The 20,788-nt window shown below is 48.8% G+C and overlaps 7 protein-coding genes across 7 annotated transcripts; 3 read left to right on the top strand and 4 right to left on the bottom strand.

Moving 5' to 3' along the window:
• Positions 1–602: 602 nt before the first annotated feature.
• On the bottom strand, positions 603–1,431 carry PGRI_056650 (uncharacterized protein; the record flags this gene model as incomplete). Its single annotated transcript, XM_040793378.1, has 3 exons — positions 603–1,108; positions 1,174–1,300; positions 1,366–1,431. 3 exons carry the CDS (start codon positions 1,429–1,431, stop codon positions 603–605), a joined length of 699 nt encoding a protein of 232 aa, XP_040648233.1.
• Positions 1,432–4,859: 3,428 nt separating this feature from the next.
• Positions 4,860–9,811, top strand: PGRI_056660 (uncharacterized protein; the record flags this gene model as incomplete). The annotated part of the gene is made up of 2 exons (XM_040793379.1): positions 4,860–4,875; positions 4,974–9,811. 2 exons carry the CDS (start codon positions 4,860–4,862, stop codon positions 9,809–9,811), a joined length of 4,854 nt encoding a protein of 1,617 aa, XP_040648234.1.
• A 1,195-nt stretch (positions 9,812–11,006) lies between these two features.
• Positions 11,007–11,486, bottom strand: PGRI_056670 (uncharacterized protein; the record flags this gene model as incomplete). The annotated part of the gene is made up of 1 exon (XM_040793380.1): positions 11,007–11,486. One exon carries the CDS (start codon positions 11,484–11,486, stop codon positions 11,007–11,009), a length of 480 nt encoding a protein of 159 aa, XP_040648235.1.
• Positions 11,487–12,779: 1,293 nt separating this feature from the next.
• Positions 12,780–13,855, bottom strand: PGRI_056680 (polysaccharide deacetylase family protein; the record flags this gene model as incomplete). Its single annotated transcript, XM_040793381.1, has 4 exons — positions 12,780–12,918; positions 12,967–13,371; positions 13,423–13,699; positions 13,750–13,855. 4 exons carry the CDS (start codon positions 13,853–13,855, stop codon positions 12,780–12,782), a joined length of 927 nt encoding a protein of 308 aa, XP_040648236.1.
• A 402-nt stretch (positions 13,856–14,257) lies between these two features.
• PGRI_056690 (putative amidase) lies at positions 14,258–15,963 on the top strand (the record flags this gene model as incomplete). The annotated part of the gene is made up of 3 exons (XM_040793382.1): positions 14,258–14,286; positions 14,342–14,964; positions 15,017–15,963. The coding sequence occupies 3 exons, from the start codon at positions 14,258–14,260 to the stop codon at positions 15,961–15,963; spliced, it is 1,599 nt and encodes a 532-aa protein (XP_040648237.1).
• Positions 15,964–16,025: 62 nt separating this feature from the next.
• On the bottom strand, positions 16,026–16,933 carry PGRI_056700 (SDR family NAD(P)-dependent oxidoreductase; the record flags this gene model as incomplete). The annotated part of the gene is made up of 2 exons (XM_040793383.1): positions 16,026–16,321; positions 16,372–16,933. 2 exons carry the CDS (start codon positions 16,931–16,933, stop codon positions 16,026–16,028), a joined length of 858 nt encoding a protein of 285 aa, XP_040648238.1.
• Positions 16,934–17,164: 231 nt separating this feature from the next.
• PGRI_056710 (C2H2-type zinc finger protein) lies at positions 17,165–19,995 on the top strand (the record flags this gene model as incomplete). Its single annotated transcript, XM_040793384.1, has 6 exons — positions 17,165–17,279; positions 17,330–17,740; positions 17,873–18,157; positions 18,211–19,249; positions 19,307–19,722; positions 19,778–19,995. The coding sequence occupies 6 exons, from the start codon at positions 17,165–17,167 to the stop codon at positions 19,993–19,995; spliced, it is 2,484 nt and encodes an 827-aa protein (XP_040648239.1).
• Between the last annotated feature and the right edge of the window lie 793 nt (positions 19,996–20,788).

A 20,788-nucleotide genomic window follows, 5' to 3' on the forward strand; every position in this document is an offset into this window, starting at 1 on the left:
GAAGTGCAAAAGATATCTATTGGGCATTCTATCGGAGAGGGATGGAGAAGCAAGAAGATGCTGTATTGATAATCTATGGAGAAACTGGGTATTTATACCCATGTAAAACAGCAAAAAAACTGGCAAATAAAGATCTTACATGGTCTGAACTCTTGAACAGGGTAGCAAATAGTAGGGATTATATCCTAACAATGTCGACGCTGGAGTACTGCGTCTTACAATGCTAGCCTGGAGTCATCATGATGTATTCCGATAATGATTTTCCAATGTTGACGAAATGTCCAAGGGTCTTTCTGCGCAGAGGTACAATGCTCGAGCTTGGTTTAACTTATTCAGAGTGTGAAGGTAGAGCTAATGTGGCTAAATTGAGATTTTGAATATATTAGAATTTGATTTGATTTCGTTAAAATATCTGTGGAACATTGCAGCAGGGTATTGCATGTTATCATAAACCATAAGACCCATAATGCTCGAAAATGCTCCCGCTAAACGCCTATCGTATGAAATATCAGAATGGTACGCCGAGAATGCTGAATATGCTCGAAGAAGCAGCCGTAAAATCGTTGATGCAGCAACTCCCGGACGAAAGCAGGCGAAAGTCTTTACGCCTTCTTCGTCTCTGTGGAATCATCGTCGGGCGATTCATCCTCATCCAGCTCTAGATCACTACCGCTAGACACGCCCATGTCGAGTTCTGCGTCAGAGTCACTGCCACCGAACTCGCTGTCTGCATCGCTATCAGCCCAGAAATCGTGGTCTTCCTTCTCGGCAACCTCGCGAACGGGAGTATCGTGTGTGGGCATCTCGAAGCCGGCGGGAATATCGAGCTTTGACTTCTCAACATCCTCTTTCGCAAGTTGACGGTAGAGTTCTGGGTCCTTGCGGAACAAGACGGCAGCGTCGACGTTCGCGGGGGAGGAAGGCTCGGCATCGTCAAGCAGAGAGATGATGGAAATCAGGACCGATTCCACGCGCTGGGCAGGAGACCAGCGCTCCGAGGCAAGTTCGCCGGACATCTCATCTTCGCCGGGCGCGTGAAGGATGGAGATGCATAGATTGCCGTTCGTGTATATGTTTGGATGGTGGATCGGACTCAGGAAGCGGAACTCTGATGGCAATGAGAATCTTATACTCAAATTGGAAGATGAGACGAGGGAGAAGGATTTATCATACTTGGTGGGGCGTAGGGGTAGTTGGAGGGGAATGTCATAGAGGCTTTGAAGTAGCCGCCGTAGTACATAGAGTCCGGGTTGATTACGATCAGGGCGACATCCCAGTTGAAGATGTCATCATTGTGCAACTTTATAGATACATCAGTAATTAGCAAGGAAATTTCAAAAGACATTAATGAAAGGATGAACGTACCTGGACGTGAACCCACTTCTCTTTGAGAAGGGCCTTAAATTCGTTCATGAGGATGCGCTCGGCCATCGCGACAGACACTTGCGGAGGTTGTAACTGGGAAGTCTGTGAGTTATTCGCAATGTCTTCTTATACAGGTGGGCGACAAGGCAGCAATCCGTGCAAAACGAATCCAAAGAAGTCCAAAAAGTTAGGCAAAATGTCACGAGGATGTTCAAGTTAGTTATGCCTACTGAGGCTAATGGGTGCCTGAAAAATCGGTGGCAACCGTGACTAAGAATGGTCCGCCACCCAAATAGATCTTTGCCTCAATGTCCAGATTCTCTTTTTATATATAGTTCTCTGTTCATATATCTTGGGAATTTTTAATTCTAGCTATAACACATGTAATATTGGTAAGCTGCCTCGGGAATTGATCGGCTCTCGCTCATTCCGATGCTCAGACGATTTGATGTCATACTGCATACTCCGATAACCCGTGACACTGCTGCTTGGGAGTGAAGGGGAATGGCATTCTCTCACATTGCTAGATTATCGATTCAATCGGTTTAATTTATGTGAGAGATTCAATAACTTATAATCTCGCTGTATCATCAACTGTTTACTTCATAAGGCTCTATTTCATCCATCCAACGAACTATACAAATCTTAGATAAACTACTATGTACATATTAGCCTGAGTGTAATTGATAAGAAGTTCCCACACGGCCTATCATTTATAGATCAACCAGCTCATCAATAGTATAATGCGACACCAAAGTGCCCTCGCTTGCCTGACGCATTTTACTTTCCACGATGGCGTCCATATTAAGCCGCTCCTCTGCACTGAGCAAAGCAAGTCAATCCTCTATGGTTGTGGATGGACCGTAAAACCTTGAATCAATGAAATCCGAATAAATCTCATCGAACATAGAGCTGCGACGTGAGGCGAGACAAATCCAAAATAGTCCGGTCTCCATCGACTTCTCCATAGTAGTTGATAGCCGCTGAGATTCGGATAAAGACCCATCTTGGATTTTTTTCGGCCTCGCAATCACGAAGAGCTTCAAGGAAAGTGCGCAGCCTCGGCATAAAACGCAATATGAATTGATCGAGATCAGATTCCCAGTCCTCTGGACTCTCTAACAGTAGCCACCAGGGAGCAGCAAGTGTAAATTCAATAGGAGCAGCATAGGTAAACTCCCAGTCAACCACACCAGTAACAGCGAGGCTCGATGCATCAAAAAGGACATTATCCGGACGTAAATCATCGCAATAAAGGCGGAAAGGGCCTCTACAGTGTTCTTTAGATATCTCACGTAACACTTTGCGAAAAAGGCAACGCGCAATATACTTCTTGCGACAATCCTCCTCATCCGTAACCTTCCCAATTATCTCATTCTTGTCCACGAATTTCGCGATGATTACTCACTACAAGCCCGGAAGGAGATGACGGTGGAAGGTACTGGCAACATGGTCCGCTAGTACACGAAAGCTCTGGCTAACAATGACATAAAGAGCTGAATGCGAAGATAGAAGCTTTTTTCTACGAAGGGGCGGCGATTCACCAGGGACGAATGGTTGCAGCAATACCCCAAGGCGACGGAGTGACATCTTCTCGACGGAGGTATGGACTGTCTCATTGATACTTGATTCTTCTAGCGTTCAGAGCCTTGACCCGACGTTCAAGACAAACTATGGACACTGGAACGAACCAATACCTAACCGCAATTGCACTATAAACCAATAAACATCGGAGCCTAAGAGCACCCGAGCTCTTTTTCACGACACTGACCCTACCCCTGGGAATATGAATTGTATTATAATCCAATCATTTGATATTGGACGGCATATGCACAAGTGCCTTGTATATGTAGCTCTTCATCCCGAGTGATGTGATTAATTCGTCATCGCGCTTATATTTCGATAGGTTTCTTAGCAATAGATATGCATGTATGTCATTAACGAATCTGGGCTTCTCAATTTAGGACAATATATGACAATATCGTCTGTATCGCGATGTTCCAAACCATCCTTCGGCATACGCAGGCCCCTGCGCTTAGCATCCCACGTCTACCAAACCGCCGCTCTTTCTCATATATGTCGACTCACTCAGTTTTTCCAGCAAGCTTGTATCGATTTCAAATACAGCGTGAATCGAGGCTTTATGATAGAGCTTTTAAGCAAAACGACTCGGAATACGAGGATGGGATAGAAGTTAGTGCGGACGGCTTAGTTCACCCAAATATAACTGGTGATTGTATGCAAATGCAACTTCATGTTCTTCACCTGCTAACAATTTAGTTGCGAATGGTGCTTTATTCATGCCAAACACGCACTATATGCAAGAGGTCACGCGGATGGCGAATAATTACTACTTGGAAGAGGTAGAAAGTGGTAAACCTGCTGCCGAAGCTCATTATTTGTGCATACCTAAAGGTGAATAAAGGCCCTTATTAAAATATGTGGAACTAATTTTGCATACTATAAGGTACCGCTATACCAAAGTCATTGGTCCTTTTCCGTGAGCATACTTCTCGCTTCTCTCTACAACCTGCATATCCCATGTCACTTGACAGTATGCTTATAATCACGCTAAGTCCCGAAGAGTAGAAGTATCGCTGACATGCAGTGAAGGTCTCAACAACTTTCTGACTCATTATTACCTCGAGTTTGGACGGACGTTCAATCCAGACGCTTGGCTTGAGAGGAACCCTTACCATGACGCATTTGTTGATGACCAGGAAGAGTGGATGCATTACTAATATGCACGGACTGTACGTCCTTTGACTCATTAAATGCTATACGAGAATCTCAAGATGTGTCCTATACCTATGTTGAGTTGTACGGAGTACGGAGCCTTCCAGTATAAAGACGTTTTTTTACAGTGGAGAACGATAAGTCCAGGTGAGACAGGTCAAAGCGCCGAATCCAATCGCAACAGAGCAATTACCCCTCGGGCTCCTAAAGTAGTTTAAGTCAATAATAGCATTGTGAAGTCTCGTATCTTGTAGGCCGAAATATTACTTGTATATGGTACCTCGATCCACCACCAAATTTAGGTGGTGGCTAATGTCACCCTCTACCCGGAGTCCGTCCACCGCCGGTTTTGGAACAATTTGCCATTTTCTCTCTGACTCCTCTCCACCACCTTTATCTCCAACACCTTGAACATATTTGATTTGCTTTGAATCTGAGTAGTCTTTGCTCTTTTGCCTCAACGGCCCTCGGTCCCGGGACCCTCCCAGCAGTTCATCTCGAATTTGCGATGCTAGCCTTGTCCAGCAATCTAGTAAAATATTGTTGCTAAAGGGTTTACACTAATCAAATCCCGATCGCGTTACCCATTCATTACTGTCGCCAGCTGAAGAGCTGTGTGATCAAGTCGCGCGAGGTCCGAGAGAGCTTCACTTTCTGCTAGCTTCCAAGGTTTGCGGTCATGCTTCCGCAATGTCAAGGCCCCATCTGGGCTATTGACGACCTGTCTCGTTGCTTCCAACGCAAGTGAGTCTACACCAATGGGCAATTCCGACCGTTGAGATTTTATACTTATCCCGATATATCCCTTAATAGCATTCTTCAGGTTATATTTCCCCTCACAGTCTGCGGCGCTTCGCTGCTGCTGATCCTAGTTCGCCTCGCCCATCGATATGTCGTCACCCGAAAAGGTATCGCGTACAAGGTCATCCCAAACAACGAACCCGAAGACGAAGTCCCCAGTGCGACGCGGGAAAACGAGGCCGATACGATTCTGTCCCAAGCTGTACAACAAGAACACTCCCAGGTCGAGGTCGATCGCCCGCGCGGAGAGATCACCGTTGTATTACTCGAAATCGCTGCTCTAATTGGACAAGTTGCGGTCTATATCATCATTTTGTCGACTCATGCCTGGGGCCGACATGGAACCCTTCCCGCCGTAGCTGGACTTGTATCATGGGGCTATGTCCTTTTCTTGGTGCTGGTCCGGTTCCTCCTGTCGACCATGGATCTGTCCTCCGCCCCGAGACTATGGACACATACGGCAATCCTATACAGCTTCCAGTGGTTGTTCAACGTCATGGTCTTCCGATCCGCCGTTATCCATCCCTTGTCTCGGAACGCCTTGATTCTCAGCAGCGTTCAGTTTACTCTGAGTACGGTACTGCTGCTCATTGCGCTCACCACTCGCCGAGGCAACAAGCCAGTTCTAATTGAGCGAGAAGATGGATTGGAGCCTCCGACACATCCTATGGCCAGTTTGTTCTCTCTCGCGACATTTTCCTGGCTCGACCCTTTGGTCATGAAAGGCTATCGCCAACCCCTAGAGCTTGGAGATGTTTGGAACCTGACCCCGTCTCAGAAGGCCGCGAACGTGCTTATGGAGTTCCGCAAGAGACAAATGAAAGGTCCTTTGGCATGGAAGCTAGTTCGGTTCTTCATTGGGACGATTCTAAAGCAAGGTGCCTGGACAGTCTTTGCCAATCTATTCGTTTTCATGCCTAGTCTACTCCTAAAGGCTATCCTTGAGTACGTCGAAGATCCCCGGTCGACCACGCCCAATGCGGCTTGGTTGTTCGCCATTCTGCTTTTCTGTTGCGCCACGGTCCAGGGTGTGGCAGATGGACAGTCCTTGTTCATTGGTCGCAAGATGGGTGTGCAAATCCGTGCGATCATTATTGGTGAAATCTATGCCAAGGCTCTTCGCCGCAAGGCAGGCGCTTCCGTGGAAGCTTCCCCGAAAGCCGTAGAAGATCCAGTCTTGCCCAAGGATAAGAAGAAGAAGTTCTTCTCCTTTGGCCGCAAGAAGAAGGCCGCGGATAGAGATGATGCCGAGGCTGGCAAGAAGCCAGACCCCATAGGAGAGGAGCCCACACAAGCCAATGTCGGCACAATCATCAACTTGATGGCGATCGACTCATTCAAGGTAAGCGAGGTTGGCGCTTATCTCCACTTCTTGTGGGCTAGTGTGCCAGTCCAGATCATAATGGCGGTTGTTCTGCTCTACCACATCATGGGTTTCAGCTCACTCGCCGGTATCGCACTGATGGTCCTCATGCTGCCTATCAACCTTGTCATCGCCCGCCAGTTCAACAAGGTCCAGAACCAGATCTTGAAGGGCACTGATTCCCGTATTCACGCCACTAACGAAGTCCTCCAAAACATCCGCATCATCAAGTACTTTGCCTGGGAGCAGCGGTTCCAAGACGTTGTTGGCGAGAAGCGTAGGACCGAACTAAAGGCCCTGCGCAGGCGATACATCCTTTGGTCCTGTGCTGCAACCGTCTGGTATGGCACGCCTATTCTCATCACGTTCATGTCCTTCTTCTTGTACACCGTGGTCGAGAAAAAACAATTGACTCCTTCGATCGCATTCCCTGCGTTGTCCATGTTCTCGTTGCTGCGTGTACCCTTGGACCAGCTCGCGGATATGGTGGCCCACGTTCAGGAATGTAAGGTTTCCCTAGACCGTGTGGACAAGTACCTCAACGAGGAGGAAACGGGCAAATACGAGCAACTCCGTGATAGTACTACCACAGGAACGCCTGCCAAGATTGGTCTTGAGAAGGCAACGCTATCATGGAGCACCTCTACTGCTGAGGCCCAAGATGCCGGATCCAATGCTGACTTGGAATCTTTCCGCTTGATCAATATCGACGTCGAATTCCTTGTCGGCAAGCTTAACATCATTGCTGGCCCCACTGGATCTGGAAAGACATCCCTGCTCATGGCTATGCTTGGAGAAATGAAGCTCCTTGAGGGTCGGGTTCATCTGCCCGGTGGAATGTCCAGCAGGGCAGACCTTCCAGTGGACCCCGAAACTGGCCTGATTGACAGCGTAGCTTACTGTGCCCAGGAAGCGTGGTTGGTTAATGACACCGTAAAGGAAAATATCATCTTCGCCTCTCCATATGACGAGCGCCGCTATCGCTCCGTCCTAAAGGCATGTGCTCTGGAACGTGACCTTGCTATCCTTGATGCTGGCGATCAGACTCTTGTTGGCGAGAAGGGCATCAGTTTATCTGGTGGCCAAAAGCAGCGAATCTCTCTTGCCCGCGCTATCTACAGCAGTGCCCGCCACTTGCTGCTTGATGACTGTCTCTCTGCTGTCGACTCTCACACCGCCAAGCATATCTTCCGCCAAGCTCTTACCGGCCCTCTGATGTTGAACCGCACATGCATTTTGGTAACCCATAATGTTAGTTTGACTGTTCCCCAATCTGATCACGTCGTGGTGCTCGAGAACGGCAGAATTTCCGCCCAGGGTCGTCCTAGCGATGTCGCCGCTACTGGCGCATTGGGCGATGAGTTCCTCAAGTCTCGACCCGAATCCCGCGCCAGCTCCCATGGAGTTTCCCATGCCCCGTCGGAGCAGGAGGCTGAGGATGAAGACACGAACGGCTCCCCGAATGGAAAGGTCCAAGAAGACAAGGCCAAGCTCTCCGAATCCAAGGCTACCGGTAGTATCAAGTGGTCAACCGTGGCCATGTACCTCCGCGCCATGGGCCCATGGTACTATTGGATCGGTGCTGTTCTGGTGTTCTGCTTACAGCAATTGGGTTCTGTTGCTACCAACCTCTGGATTAGACAGTGGGCAAACTCATACCATACCGCCAAGGTTGGAAGTGAGGATGCCGGGCAGTACGCCGCCGCCGCCCACCTCAAGGCCCCAACTTTCAACGTTGGAAGCGTTGGGCGCGTGAGCAGCTGGAGCCTGCCCCACTTTGGTGCAAGCTCTGCCACCGAGTCCGATGGTGAGGTGAACGTGGCTTATTACTTGGGAGTTTATGCACTCCTTGGATTCCTGTACATCGCAATCTCTCTGTCTCGTGAAGCTGTGCTGTTCTGGGGTTCACTTCATGCATCATGGAAGATTCATGATCGCCTTCTCAGGGCGGTCATGCACGCCAAGTTCCGATTCTTTGACTCTACGCCTCTTGGACAACTGATGAATCGGTTCTCCAAGGATGTTGAGGCCATCGATCAGGAAGTCGCTCCTGTTGCTATCGGCATGCTCCACAGTCTGGCATCTGTGATTATGATTGTCATTCTGATCTCGTGGATCACGCCAGGATTCCTAATCGCCGGTGTGTTCATCACCATGGTGTACACTGCCCTCGGTGCCGTCTATTTGAACTCTTCCCGAGACCTCAAGCGTCTGGAATCAGTGCAGCGTAGTCCGCTGTACCAGCAGTTCGGTGAAACCCTGAACGGTATTGTCACTATTCGTGCCTATGGCGATGGTCCTCGCTTCATGATCGACAACCACCGCCGCATCAATGCCTACAACCGGCCACACATCTACCTTTGGGCTAGTAACCGCTGGCTCGCTCTCCGTGTCGACTGGACCGGTGCTCTGGTCGCCTTCTTCTCGGCTACCTTTGTGTTGTTGAACGTTGGAACGATCGATGCAGGTGCCGCTGGTCTTTCACTGACCTATGCGGTCACATTTACAGAGAACGTCCTCTGGCTTGTGCGTCTGTACTCCGAAGTCCAGCAAAACATGAACTCCGTCGAGCGTGTAAGAGAATATCTTGAGGTGGATCAGGAAGCAGCTTCTGTGATTGAAGAAGCACGACCTGCGTCCGATTGGCCCAGCCAGGGTGCGGTCGAGTTCAGTAAATACAGCACCCGGTACCGGTCCGATCTAGACCCGGTTCTCAAGGAGGTTTCGTTCTCCGTAAAGGCCGGTGAGAAGGTCGGCATTGTGGGTCGCACAGGTGCTGGCAAGAGTTCTCTCGCGCTCGCTCTGTTCCGTGGTCTCGAAGCCGAGGCGGGTCAGATCATCATTGACGGCGTTGACATCGGATCAATCGGACTGCGTGACCTGCGCGAGGCAATCACCATTGTCCCCCAAGATCCGACCCTGTTCACTGGAACCCTCCGCAGCAACCTCGATCCGTTCGGTCTTTTCAGTGATGAGCAGATCTTCACAGCCCTCCGTCGCGTGCACTTAATCGGATCCAGCGCCTCAGGCACCGCGACCCCAACAACTGCAAGCTCCCTTACCGCGACGGAAACCAACGGCAACGCCAACGGGGTGAGCAGCAGCGCTGTCACAGTAGTCGACAACAAAAACGTCTTCCAAAACCTTGATAGCCAAGTCTCGGAGTCGGGCTCCAATCTTTCCCAAGGTCAGCGGCAGCTCCTCTGTCTCGCCCGCGCCTTACTCAAGAACCCCCGCGTCTTGATGATGGACGAAGCAACCGCGTCCATCGACTATGCCACCGACGCTAAGATCCAAGAGACCCTCCGCGAACTGAGCAATAGCACAATCATTACAATCGCGCACCGTCTGCAGACCATCATCGACTACGATAAAGTCCTTGTCCTCGACCACGGCCGCGTCATTGAGTACGACCACCCCTGGACCCTCATTAACCAAGAAGGCGGTCTCTTCCGCGGCATGTGCGAGAACAGCGGACAGATGGATATCCTTCTCGACGGCGCCCAGCGTGCTTGGACCCAGAAGCGTCTTGTTGATGATTCTTAGAGCAACGGCGTTCGCTATTGCTCCCATTTCAGTTTTCCAATCTTATAGAATCTCTCGCGTACATATCCATTGTTACCCTACTTTGTCTATTACCTATTCTCGGCCCCCGCTCATTCCTCGGGGATGCAAAAAAGTGAGAGTGAGAGAGACATCAATGTAATCATTTTCTAGCCAAAAAAGGCTTCATCATCTATTCCGAGATTATCATGCAGGTGGTTCTGCTCATGGCATCTTGCACACCGTGTGGCGTCTTCGGTTGCTTTTCATTCCTTTCTGCTACATACATGCACCCATATCTTTTCTCGGTTTTTTGTACTCTTACATCTATTTCATCGTTGGATGGCACATATTGTCAAAATCTATGTTTATGATAGACAATGAGAATGTTTGCATATTACTTCAGGTTGTGTAGAGCTTTTAATCCATTACAAGAATAGTCGGCCGATTATGCGGCCTTGTGATGTCTCTTCAGTGGTCTTTTCAGATATCATTCTGTTTAGATGCCTTGCCAGTTTTATAGGTATAAGTTTGATACCACTAGCTTGGCGAGCTAGCTATGTTGATGGCGTAACAGTCATGGAAGAATTTGTATTTGGGACGAATAAACCTACATACAGTGAAGTGACTTTTTGATAATGGGAAACACTGTATGTAGGACGATCCCAATAACAGGATGGGAGGTCTTCGATCTGAACAAGCCTGTCCACCTTCATGCCCAAGCTACTTCTTCGTCTGTTCAGCCAGTCTCGAACACGAAGTGCGCAGCATTTCATTCCGCCCGCATAAACACGCCATCTTCGATATCTCCTCTTCTCAACTGCCACCCTCATTGCTTGTCGCGAGCCTCACGCGTCGGGACGGGAAGCAGCTGGATCACAGCATTGGTCGTCACACAGGGTTGGCCGAACCATTCAGGATGTATTCCGTCAAGCCCTAAATCCAGAACTAGCATCCCCCCATTTCTGAGTGTATTCCACCATATTATCGAAGAAATCCCATATCGAGGATACGATCGATTGCCGATTCAAAGGGACGGGATTGGCGCAAGTCCCACAGTAATGAAACAAGCTCCGACCGAGTGGAGAAAGCTCTCTCAAGGCTGAAATATGAAATCACATAGCCCCGAATCCCATCCATCTCTCCGATCGAAAAGTGAAACGAGTTTTTCAAATTAATCAAACAGCACGGCCCATCCTCACTTAGCGCGGATCCCCCTCAGTACGGTAAAGAAACACACGATCGCAGCGGAGATAACAAAGAATCCAAACGGTGGCCAGTAAGTCGGATAGCCATCTGATCCTAGTATGGCCATGATAGGTTCTTTCAGAATGGACTGCGACTGCGACAGCTTTGTGTCTTGAGTGTATGCCGGTGTAGCCGGTGTAGCCGTGCCGATCACTGCATCCGTATTCGGAAGTGCATATCGAAGCTCCGTGTTTGTTTTATGCTCGGACTCCGTAACTGGTTTTGATGAGGGGATGAAGCCTGCTTCGCGCATTGTTTCTTTCAGCATTGCTTCGAGCTCATCTTGGTCCGGGAGGGTTTCTGGGAAGTAGTATCGCTTATCGTGCGTGGTTGACGCAAGGGATTTGGATGCGATTTGGTTTTCGTTTGGAGTTGGAAGTGCGAGGATTTGGACTGAGTACAATATGACCAGGGCAAGTCTGCCGGCCATTTTGCGATATGGTGATATGGTGATAACGGAGGGTCGCGGGTGGGGATTTGATAAGATGCTTTTTCACTTAGGCAGTTCGAGAATGATGACAGATGATATATAGAAGAGTAAGAGAGAGAGAGAGGAAGAGAAATAAAGAGCACGTGGAGTTAAAAGCGGACAGTGCATATAAGCTGATTGAATGATTCAATACCATCTCATACATTTTCTATGGCGCAAACGCCCAGGCCTTTATCTTTCTTCCAAGCCTTATAACTTGGGACCAATAGATTATAAGCTTATGCCCCCGTGGATCTTTTCTTTGCAACTTTGCAACTCTCGCAACTTTTGCCGACAGAACAAAGCATCTTCACCTTCACATTACCCCTCCAATACTGAATACCCTTACATTCAGGCGACCAGCGCAAAAGCAGCTTCCCGCGTGCCAAGACATGTAAATGTGCCAAGACAATATCTCCGCACGCCCCTAACTAGATTACCCTGCAGACAGTGTGACGGATAGCTGCGGATGACTATGACTGCATGATGCCGTGTGAGACGGGTTTAACAGTATGCGATTCATCTGTTTCACCGCATTTATCCCTAGGCTAAATAGTAGTTTGGGAGCTGTTATCACTGTTGCGCACGCGGTTGAAGTCGCCAGTGCAATGACTGATCAGTTTAGTGTTAAAATGCCGCCGGGTAAAGACTGGTTCATGTTCATGTTTTATTTTATTGGATATGCTCTTATCAGGGCAGCATATACGAAATGCTACTCAATAACATGACAGCCATGCAGATACTCCTAAACCCAAGCTACATGAGCCACTCTATATGCGAGAACTTGCGCGATTTGTACACAACCAATGACTTGTGTACAAATCGTGCAAGGCGAACATTATGGTGCACACGGAATACGGAAATAGGACATTGAGCGTTATTGAAACATCGATGATACTAAACACCGTGACAATAACATAGTTTGCTGTGAACTGAACTAAACATCTATAACTTCCTTATCGATTGGCCTGCTAATGATATACACCTCTTCGTCTATGGAGTAGGTATGATTGGATGGTTGGATAGTATTTTTATTTGGGGTATATATAGTTGGGGTATGTGAGATGTAGTTATCTGTGTTGGGGTAGATCACTCTGCATAGAGCTTTAAATTAGTCTAACTAACCCTATAGCTCTATCTTGGCGCTGATAACAATTAAGTGCGTGATATTAATTTGGGGTAAAATTGGAGACAGGTAAGAATGATGGTCGACCAAGTAAAATATATACTAGGAATAGTTTGAATTAGACCTATTCACTTCTCCAACATCGCACCGGTCTTCGCAGGCATCAAGGCCCCAGGAGGAGGAGCGTTCTTATTCTTGAACTCGTCGCAAACCTGTTCCATCGTCACAAATTCAACCCCATCGTGCTTCTTGAAGTGCTCAATAAGCCTGTCAAATGTCAGTCATACTCCGCGCAACCTTATCATCAGATCATACCTTTCATGCATCAGTAACACATGAGGTCTTCCCGAAACATCCGGGTGGATAGTAATCGGGAAGATAAACTCATCATACTCGCGGTAGAAGTAGTCAAAATGGTCACGCCAGATATCTTCTATATCCCGGGGGTTGACAAAACCATGACTGTTGGGCGCGTTCTTGATGAACAACATCGGCGGTAGATCATCAAGATACCAGTTAGACGGGATTTCAACAATCCCTGTTTGAGGACCATGCTCAAGGGGTTTCATCCAGGTTTCAGCCTTCTGCTTGTAATCAATCTTAGTCCAGCTGTCGCCTGTTCGCAGGTAATAGGCCTGGCAGTCCTCATGGCTCATGCTGTGATCGTACTCGATGCCGTAGTCGAGAAGGAGTTGGGCTCCTTCTCTGCTAGTTTCCCACCTATTTGAATTTCATTAGTGCCGCTGCATTCCAAATTCAAGTCGGTCGTACCAGGGTGCCACGCTTCCTCGAGGAGGCTTTCCGGTGAACTCGGTCAACATCCGGTATGTTTTATCGAGTACATCGCGCTGTTGCTTCAGTGACATATCTGTCGGGTTCTCGTGGGAATAGCCGTGTAGGCCGATCTCGTGGCCCGCGTCGCGGACCGCGGCCATGTCCTCCGGGAAGGTCTCGAGGGAGTGGCCCGGGATGAACCATGTTGTTTTGATGTCATATTTCTTGAATAGTTTAAGCAATCGTTGAGTTCCAATTGTCCCTGCCCAGTATCCTATACGAGAGTCAGAGTAAGTTTCCAGGGAGAGTAACACTGAAACCTACCCCTGCTGATATCATTTGTGGAATCCTCGCCACCGTATGAGCCTAACCAACCGGCTACAGCATCAACATCAACACCATAGGTAATTAGAACTCTCTTTGGTGCCATTGTTGAATGATAGTTGGAATGATAATTGTTCAAACCTCCCGAGGTCGGAGAGGGTTGGCCTTTAAACTCCAAGTGAATGCGGGGAAGATAAGCCCCTCGGGCACATCCCCCACTGGCTGGGAGACAATTCCACTCTGATTTATGCGATGATCTCTTTATTCTTTATAAAAACATTCCCCATTATCTCAGTCCTTCTAAATCCCACCCGGAATGCCGAGATGTCTCCAATTGGGGTCCGCTGTGTTGGGGTAGTGATTGTCTCACAGGAAATGAGACCCATAGTGGACTCTAAGATATAAAGTGTTGGAGAAGAAAGATCAGAAATAAATTTGACAATGGAAATTCTTCATAAACTGCGAAATCCCCAAGGACGATGCTAACGTATCCAACGGTAGAGTGATAATGTCGGTCCTTTTCACAAATATTTCAGAGTAAGTGTTTCGACATTCGCTGATTGCATCATAATCTGACTAGATGTTGTCTTAGGAGCAACCCCGTTAAGCCGGGCGATGCAGAAGCCCTTCTCAAACCGCTCGGTCTGACTATCGACCCAGCCGAGGCGCAAGATTTCCACACCCTTCTCGCAGCAGTCCACGACTGCGCCGAAAGTGTAGCCTCATTGCCAGACTATCAGCCACTCCCCGATCAGCTCAAGTACCCACGGGAGAATGTGCGCCGACCAAACGCAGAAGAACAGGTTTTCGGGCAAGCATGGGCACACCGATTTCTGATCCGGGGTAACCCCGAAGCCGGGCCGCTGGCAGGTAAATCTGTCAGTTTGAAAGATGTCATTGCTGTTGCAGGTGTACCTCAGCTTCTGGGAAGCGATATCATTCCTTCCTGGACACCGACTACAGACGCAACTGTCGTAACGCGCTTGCTCGAGGCTGGCGCTGATATCCATGGAACGTCGACGTGTGAGAATCTTTGCCACTCTACTTCCTCGTATACCAGTGCTCAGGGTACGGTGGAGAATCCGCATGCGAAAGGTTATTCGGCCGGTGGGAGTACATCTGGCGGTGCAGCGCTGGTCACCGCCGGTATAGTGGACATTACAATCGGAGGTGACCAGGGTGGTAGTATACGTGTTCCCGCTTCGTTTTGTGGATGTAAGATGTCTTTTTTCCATGGTGTATATTCCAGGAGCTAATTTGTTTCTAGGCGTCGGGCTTAAACCCACCTACGGGCGTGTTCCTTACACTGGGATTGCTAGCGGCGACGCCATGAATGACCATGCTGGCCCGCTAGCCCGAACAACACTTGAGGTTGCAAGATGTCTAGATATTATTAGTGGATATGATGGCATCGATGATCGAGCTGTCGGTAGCTCGAAACCAGGCTCTACTAGTTTCGCTGCAATCCAGCAGAACCCGGACACACTCGACGGCTTCAAGGTTGGCATTCTTGTTGAGGGATTTAACCATAGCGCTGTAGATCCATGTATCAAGGGCGCGGTATTGACTGCCGCCCAGAAATTCAAAGATCTGGGCGCAACAATTGAGGAGGTATCTCTTCCTGAGCATCTGCATGGGCCTGCCATATGGACTATTCAGCAGCGAATTGCCGGGGCGCAGACTCTTTTGGGCCAGAATACAGGCCGAAGAGGGCTTTACATGACTGAGATGGAACGTGCACGACTTCCGTGGACTGATGATGGTTTCCAGAGGGCATTCCCGTCTACAAAGAACGTTATCATTAACGGCCTCTATCTAATGCAACAATTCCCTGGTCTCTATGGCAAAACTGCCAACATTGGACGACTTCTCAGTGACAAGTATGAAGCACTGTTTGAGAAGTATGATATCCTGGTAATGCCTACGACACCGGTTGTTGCCCCTCGACATGGAAAGCGGGAACTCCCGCTAGATTCCCTCAGGCCTAGTATGGGACTTACAATCAATACTGCCATCTTCAATGTGACGGGTCACCCGGCACTAACTATACCTGTTGGGTTTGCTCCAGCAAAGGAAGATAACCAGATCATGCTGCCTGTTGGGATGCAGATTGTTGGCGGATTGTGGCAGGAAGAAAAGATCTTGCGGGCTGGGAATACCTGGGAGACTCATTTTGACTGGAAGAAGATGCATTACTCTATGGATAAGAACTAGTCTTCATTTGTGCTGTCGTATTCAAGTATTTGAATTGATATCCTTGTCATGTCAACATGTATCTAGACCGTTATATATCCACCATCAACCACCATGGCATGGCCTTGTACAAACGATGCCTGTGTTGAACACAAGAAAAGAATTGCATCAGCTACTTCTGCTGGCTGACCCATTCTCTTCATTGGTGCGGTTTGTACTGCTGGCATAATAGCATCACGGACCTCGGGTTTCTCCATTACTAATGGCGTTTCAATAACACCCGGACAGACACAGTTGACTCGAATTCCATCTTTGGAATAGTCGATTGCATCTGCACGTGTCATTCCGATGACAGCAGCCTTCGATGCACAATATGCAGCTATCACAATATTCAATAACATGTTTTCAGTATAAAAAGACAACACTTACGAGCATCCGGTCGGCTGACAATTCCAAGTTGACTGGCAACATTTACCACCGCACCACGCTGAGGTGGACGATTGACGTCATGGCTAGGTAGTCCACTTTGTTTAACCATTTGCCTAAGCTCTGCGCGAGATGAGAGCCAGCAACCTCGGTAGTTGATGTTATTGACGCGATCGAATTCTTCAAGTGATGTCTCTGTCGATGGTAGAGATTTACCAAGAATACCTGCGCAATTCACGGCATAGTCTACTCGTCCGAAATCTTGTACAACTGCATCAATGAATGAATCTGCGAATTGATCGTCCGCCACGTTCCCAGCCTTTACTAGCAACCGTACATCGGGATATCTTGATGTTATGGCTTCTGCAGTTTGATTCAGAGACTTCTCGTTGAGGTCTGTTATAGCGATTTGGTTACACCCAGCTGCAGCAAAGGCTTTTGTAGTTGCAGCGCCAATTCCTGTGTTGCGTGAGTGACGGATATTGATGTTTCGGGTACTTAGCCTACCAGTTCCACCAGCACCGGTAATTACTGCAACACCAGGAAACATATTGAATGCAGCCATTTTGAAAGAATAGCCCTGGAGATCTAAATAATATCTGTTAATGTCAATGTCAAGTTCTCTATACCTCAGGTCTCCAAATATCAACCCCACCTTTATCGCTTATCGCGGGCCGAAAGGTCCCGGCGGGCCCCAAATTGGAGCAGTTGGGGTCGAATCTCCCACTTCGACATCCACTGTTCAACCCCCAGGCCTCGTTTTCTCCAATCCAGTTCTCCATCCCCCAATGTTTCAATGTCCCCCTCACCCCAGCCGCACAGGGGTGCCCGTGGAGCAAAGGCACGCATTTGTGTGCACTGCGGTCGGAGTTTTCGACGGACTGAACATTTAGAGCGACACATCCGTACTCGTAAGCAATTCCCGGGGAAAACCCCCCGCAGCTAATGCTAACTTGGCTAGACACCAAAGAGAAGCCATTCATTTGCTTCTGTGGGGCGGCATTTACTAGACGGGATCTATTGAAGCGTCACACGCGTATTTCACATCAAGATGGCCTGACCTCACCGACGCCGCCCGAGCCAACGACGAAGGCGGATTTCCAGCCAACGCATCACCCTGCATCGATCGCCCCGGAATATGATACACCAACGAGATCTGTACCCGCACCCCTTGCAGGATCATCGGCTGTGCACCAATGGGCTGGGTCACAGAACGCGCCTTATTTAGATCAGCATCACAATGCCGGCATGCTCCCTGCTGTTACTACGGGAGCTCCACACCCTGCTATCGATCCTCATACGGGTATGGTGCATGATCCCGATATGCTTCAGGCTGCCCAGTTGCTTCTTCCGGGAGATTACCGACCTACAGGTGCGTTTTTATAGTTGCATACTCATGACTTCCTAAAATCCCGTGTAACATGAACGTCTGTCGTTTCCTCTCGGGATGATATTTCAATTTGACTACTATCTTGGAAATCTATTGATCTGACACAAATAATAGCGCAACCGATGCCCTATTTGCCTGAAGATTTGAATCATTTCCAAGAATTTACCCATTTTTTGGATTCCATTGGCTTGCCCGGGGAATGGGTTCCCAGTGAAGGTGAAAGATCGCAGACCCAGGAGGTTAACCTGGAAGACGTGAGAGAGGCAGATCGACTGGCCCAAGAGCACCATGAGCGGCCACGACGAAGCGGAGAGGGTTCTCGAGGAGATTCACCATTCAGATCATGGCTTCCATCTGTACCGAGGGGCGACCAAAGCCTAGGGACACTTTCTGATTCTGGTATATAACGACTCGTATCGCTATGATGTTTTAGCCCACTGACAATATTCCAGAACCACCACATAACGCAAAGAGGACATCACGATTCAATGTCACCGAAGACCAACGGTTTCGGCTTGCGGCATCTCTTGAAGAATTTCGCCATGTCATTCCGGATTTCGTACTGCCGTCTCGTCACACTTTGACTCGGTACCTCACTTCCTATTTTGAAGGATTCCACCCGCACCTTCCGTTTATGCACATCCCAACTTTTAATATCAATGAACGCGCCCCTGAGGTGGTTCTTGCTATCATGACGATCGGAGCTCAGTATCGATTTGAGCACCGGAACGCAGAGAGAATATTCCACGTCTCCAAGGCAGTTTTATTTGAACGAATGTCCAGAGAGCCCCGTTTCCCAGCCAAACCCAGTTATAATTCAGGCTCCCAAGTACCGCTGGGGATATCTCCTTATTCCAATTTTGGCGATCAATCCCTCACCCGGCCGCAAGTGTCAGCGGAAAGGAGTGCTGTTTGGAAGCAGATTGAAATCACCCGCTGTCTCCTTATTCTGATGGGCTACTCCACGTGGGAAAGTGCCAGACTGGTACAGGAAGCATTCCATCTTCAGGGCTTGTTGGTTCGACATCTCCGCGAGGCTGGCCTGACAGAAGACATAACACGTTCTGATCCACGTGCACCACTTGACTGGTACGAATGGGCGGACCAAGAATCCGCGCGACGCACAAAGTTGATTGCATTCTGCTTTATCCATGTTCACAGCATCGCATACAATGCTTATCCATCTCTGCGCAGCAATGAAATCCACCTGCGTCTTCCATGTTCTACCATCGAGTGGACCGCTAGCACCGCTGCGGAATGGGAAGCAGCCCAGCGAGAACGAGGTCCACAGCAGCTCTTCTTCCAAGACGCATTGACCCTTCTCTTGCAAAAGTCCCGATCAGCCGTGCCACTAGACCCCATCCCGGCACCATTGGGTAACTATATCCTCTTGCACGGACTCCTGCAACGGATCCACCTCGTGAGCGAGTTATCATTGCCAAATGGCAACCACTCCACAACTCTCCCAACAGAGGAACTGAATAAACTAGAGTAAGTCCCCTACCCAAAAACCTTCCCCGAATCCATCCCTAACCATCGAATCCATAGACGAGCTCTCCGCTCCTGGACCTCCGTGTGGCAACAAGCCCCAGAATCCAGCCTAGACCCACACAACGCAAACGGCCCAATCCCATTCACCTCCAGCGCATTCCTGGGGCTCGCATATGTCCGCCTATCTCTAAATCTCGGTCCTCACCGTCGTCTCGAGACCCGCGACCCGGTAATAATAGCCACTGCCCTCCGCCGCTCTCCACGTCCAGAACGAAGCTACCGTCTCATCCCGGCACTTATATACGCCGCTCATGCCCTCAGTATCCCCGTGCGTCTGGGCATAGACCACATTGCTCGCAGCCAAGCCTTCTTCTGGAGCGTGCGACACTCGCTGGCTAGTATTGAATGTGCAGTGTTGCTAAGCAAATGGCTGTTTACCCTTGCCGAGGCGGGATCGGATCAGTCGTTAAGTGGTATGTGTATATCCTATCTGCTAGAGTAATTTATCGGCTAACAATTGCGATGCAGAAAACGAAACCCGCATTCTACGTTGGACTCGCTGTATTATCGAGGAGGCGTATTCGTCTATTGATACGGATGATGGCGAGGCGCCGCCAGACCTCGAACCGGCTTCTTTGGGATTGGCTGTCCTCAAGCTGTGGGCTAGGTTGTTTGGAACAAACACTCAGTGGCCTTTTATTAATGTTCTTGGACAGAGCTTGGAAGAGTATATGACTATGATTTGACGTTAATACTTCACTTTTGGCGTTCGTATATACTGAAGTTTTTGGAACATAATGTATTCATGATCTCACGATCCAGGCGGATGACTCTGACTTCTATCTATGCCTAGTCTTGGAAGGCTTTGGAGGTTGTATTTCCGGATCTTCCAAGTGAATTGTCTCAAATGAGGGTATTCAACTCATATATAGGCATATATCCAAATAATAATGATGTACAACTAAACTGAAATTATTCAAAAGATTGAGCGATACACTGATGCTTGTGCACATGGCGCAATACCGTTTTTTTGTGCTTTTCTATTTTCTCTTCTCTTCGGTACATATCCCATCCCCCCGAGTTCACAACTCCACCACTGAGCTCACCCTTACCGGTGAACCTAGCAAAACAAACACCGCAGCAAAGTGACATCTGCTGCCGACCTAGGAGAGGTCGATCAGCTCTCCCTCCATAGGGGAGAACAGAAGTTCATCGACCCTCGGAGTGACCGAGATATCGGCTAGATTCTCTCTCTCTCTCTCACCCCCCAGCACCCCCATTTCTCTCACTTCTCTCACTTCTCTCACTTCTCTCACTTCTCTCACTTCTCTCACTTCTCTCACTTCCCTCACTTCTCTCACTTCTCTCACTTCTCTCACTTCTCTCACTTCACTCACTTCTCCTCTCACTTCTCTCACTTCTCTCACTTCTCTCACTTCTCTCACTTCTCTCACTTCTCTCACTTCTCTCACTTCTCTCACTTCTCTCACTTCTCTCACTTCTCTCACTTCTCTCACTTCTCTCACTTCTCTCACTTCT

This window comes from Penicillium griseofulvum, assembly GCF_001561935.1.
Source record: "Penicillium griseofulvum strain PG3 chromosome Unknown contig_95, whole genome shotgun sequence".
NCBI classification, from domain to species: domain Eukaryota; kingdom Fungi; phylum Ascomycota; class Eurotiomycetes; order Eurotiales; family Aspergillaceae; genus Penicillium; species Penicillium griseofulvum.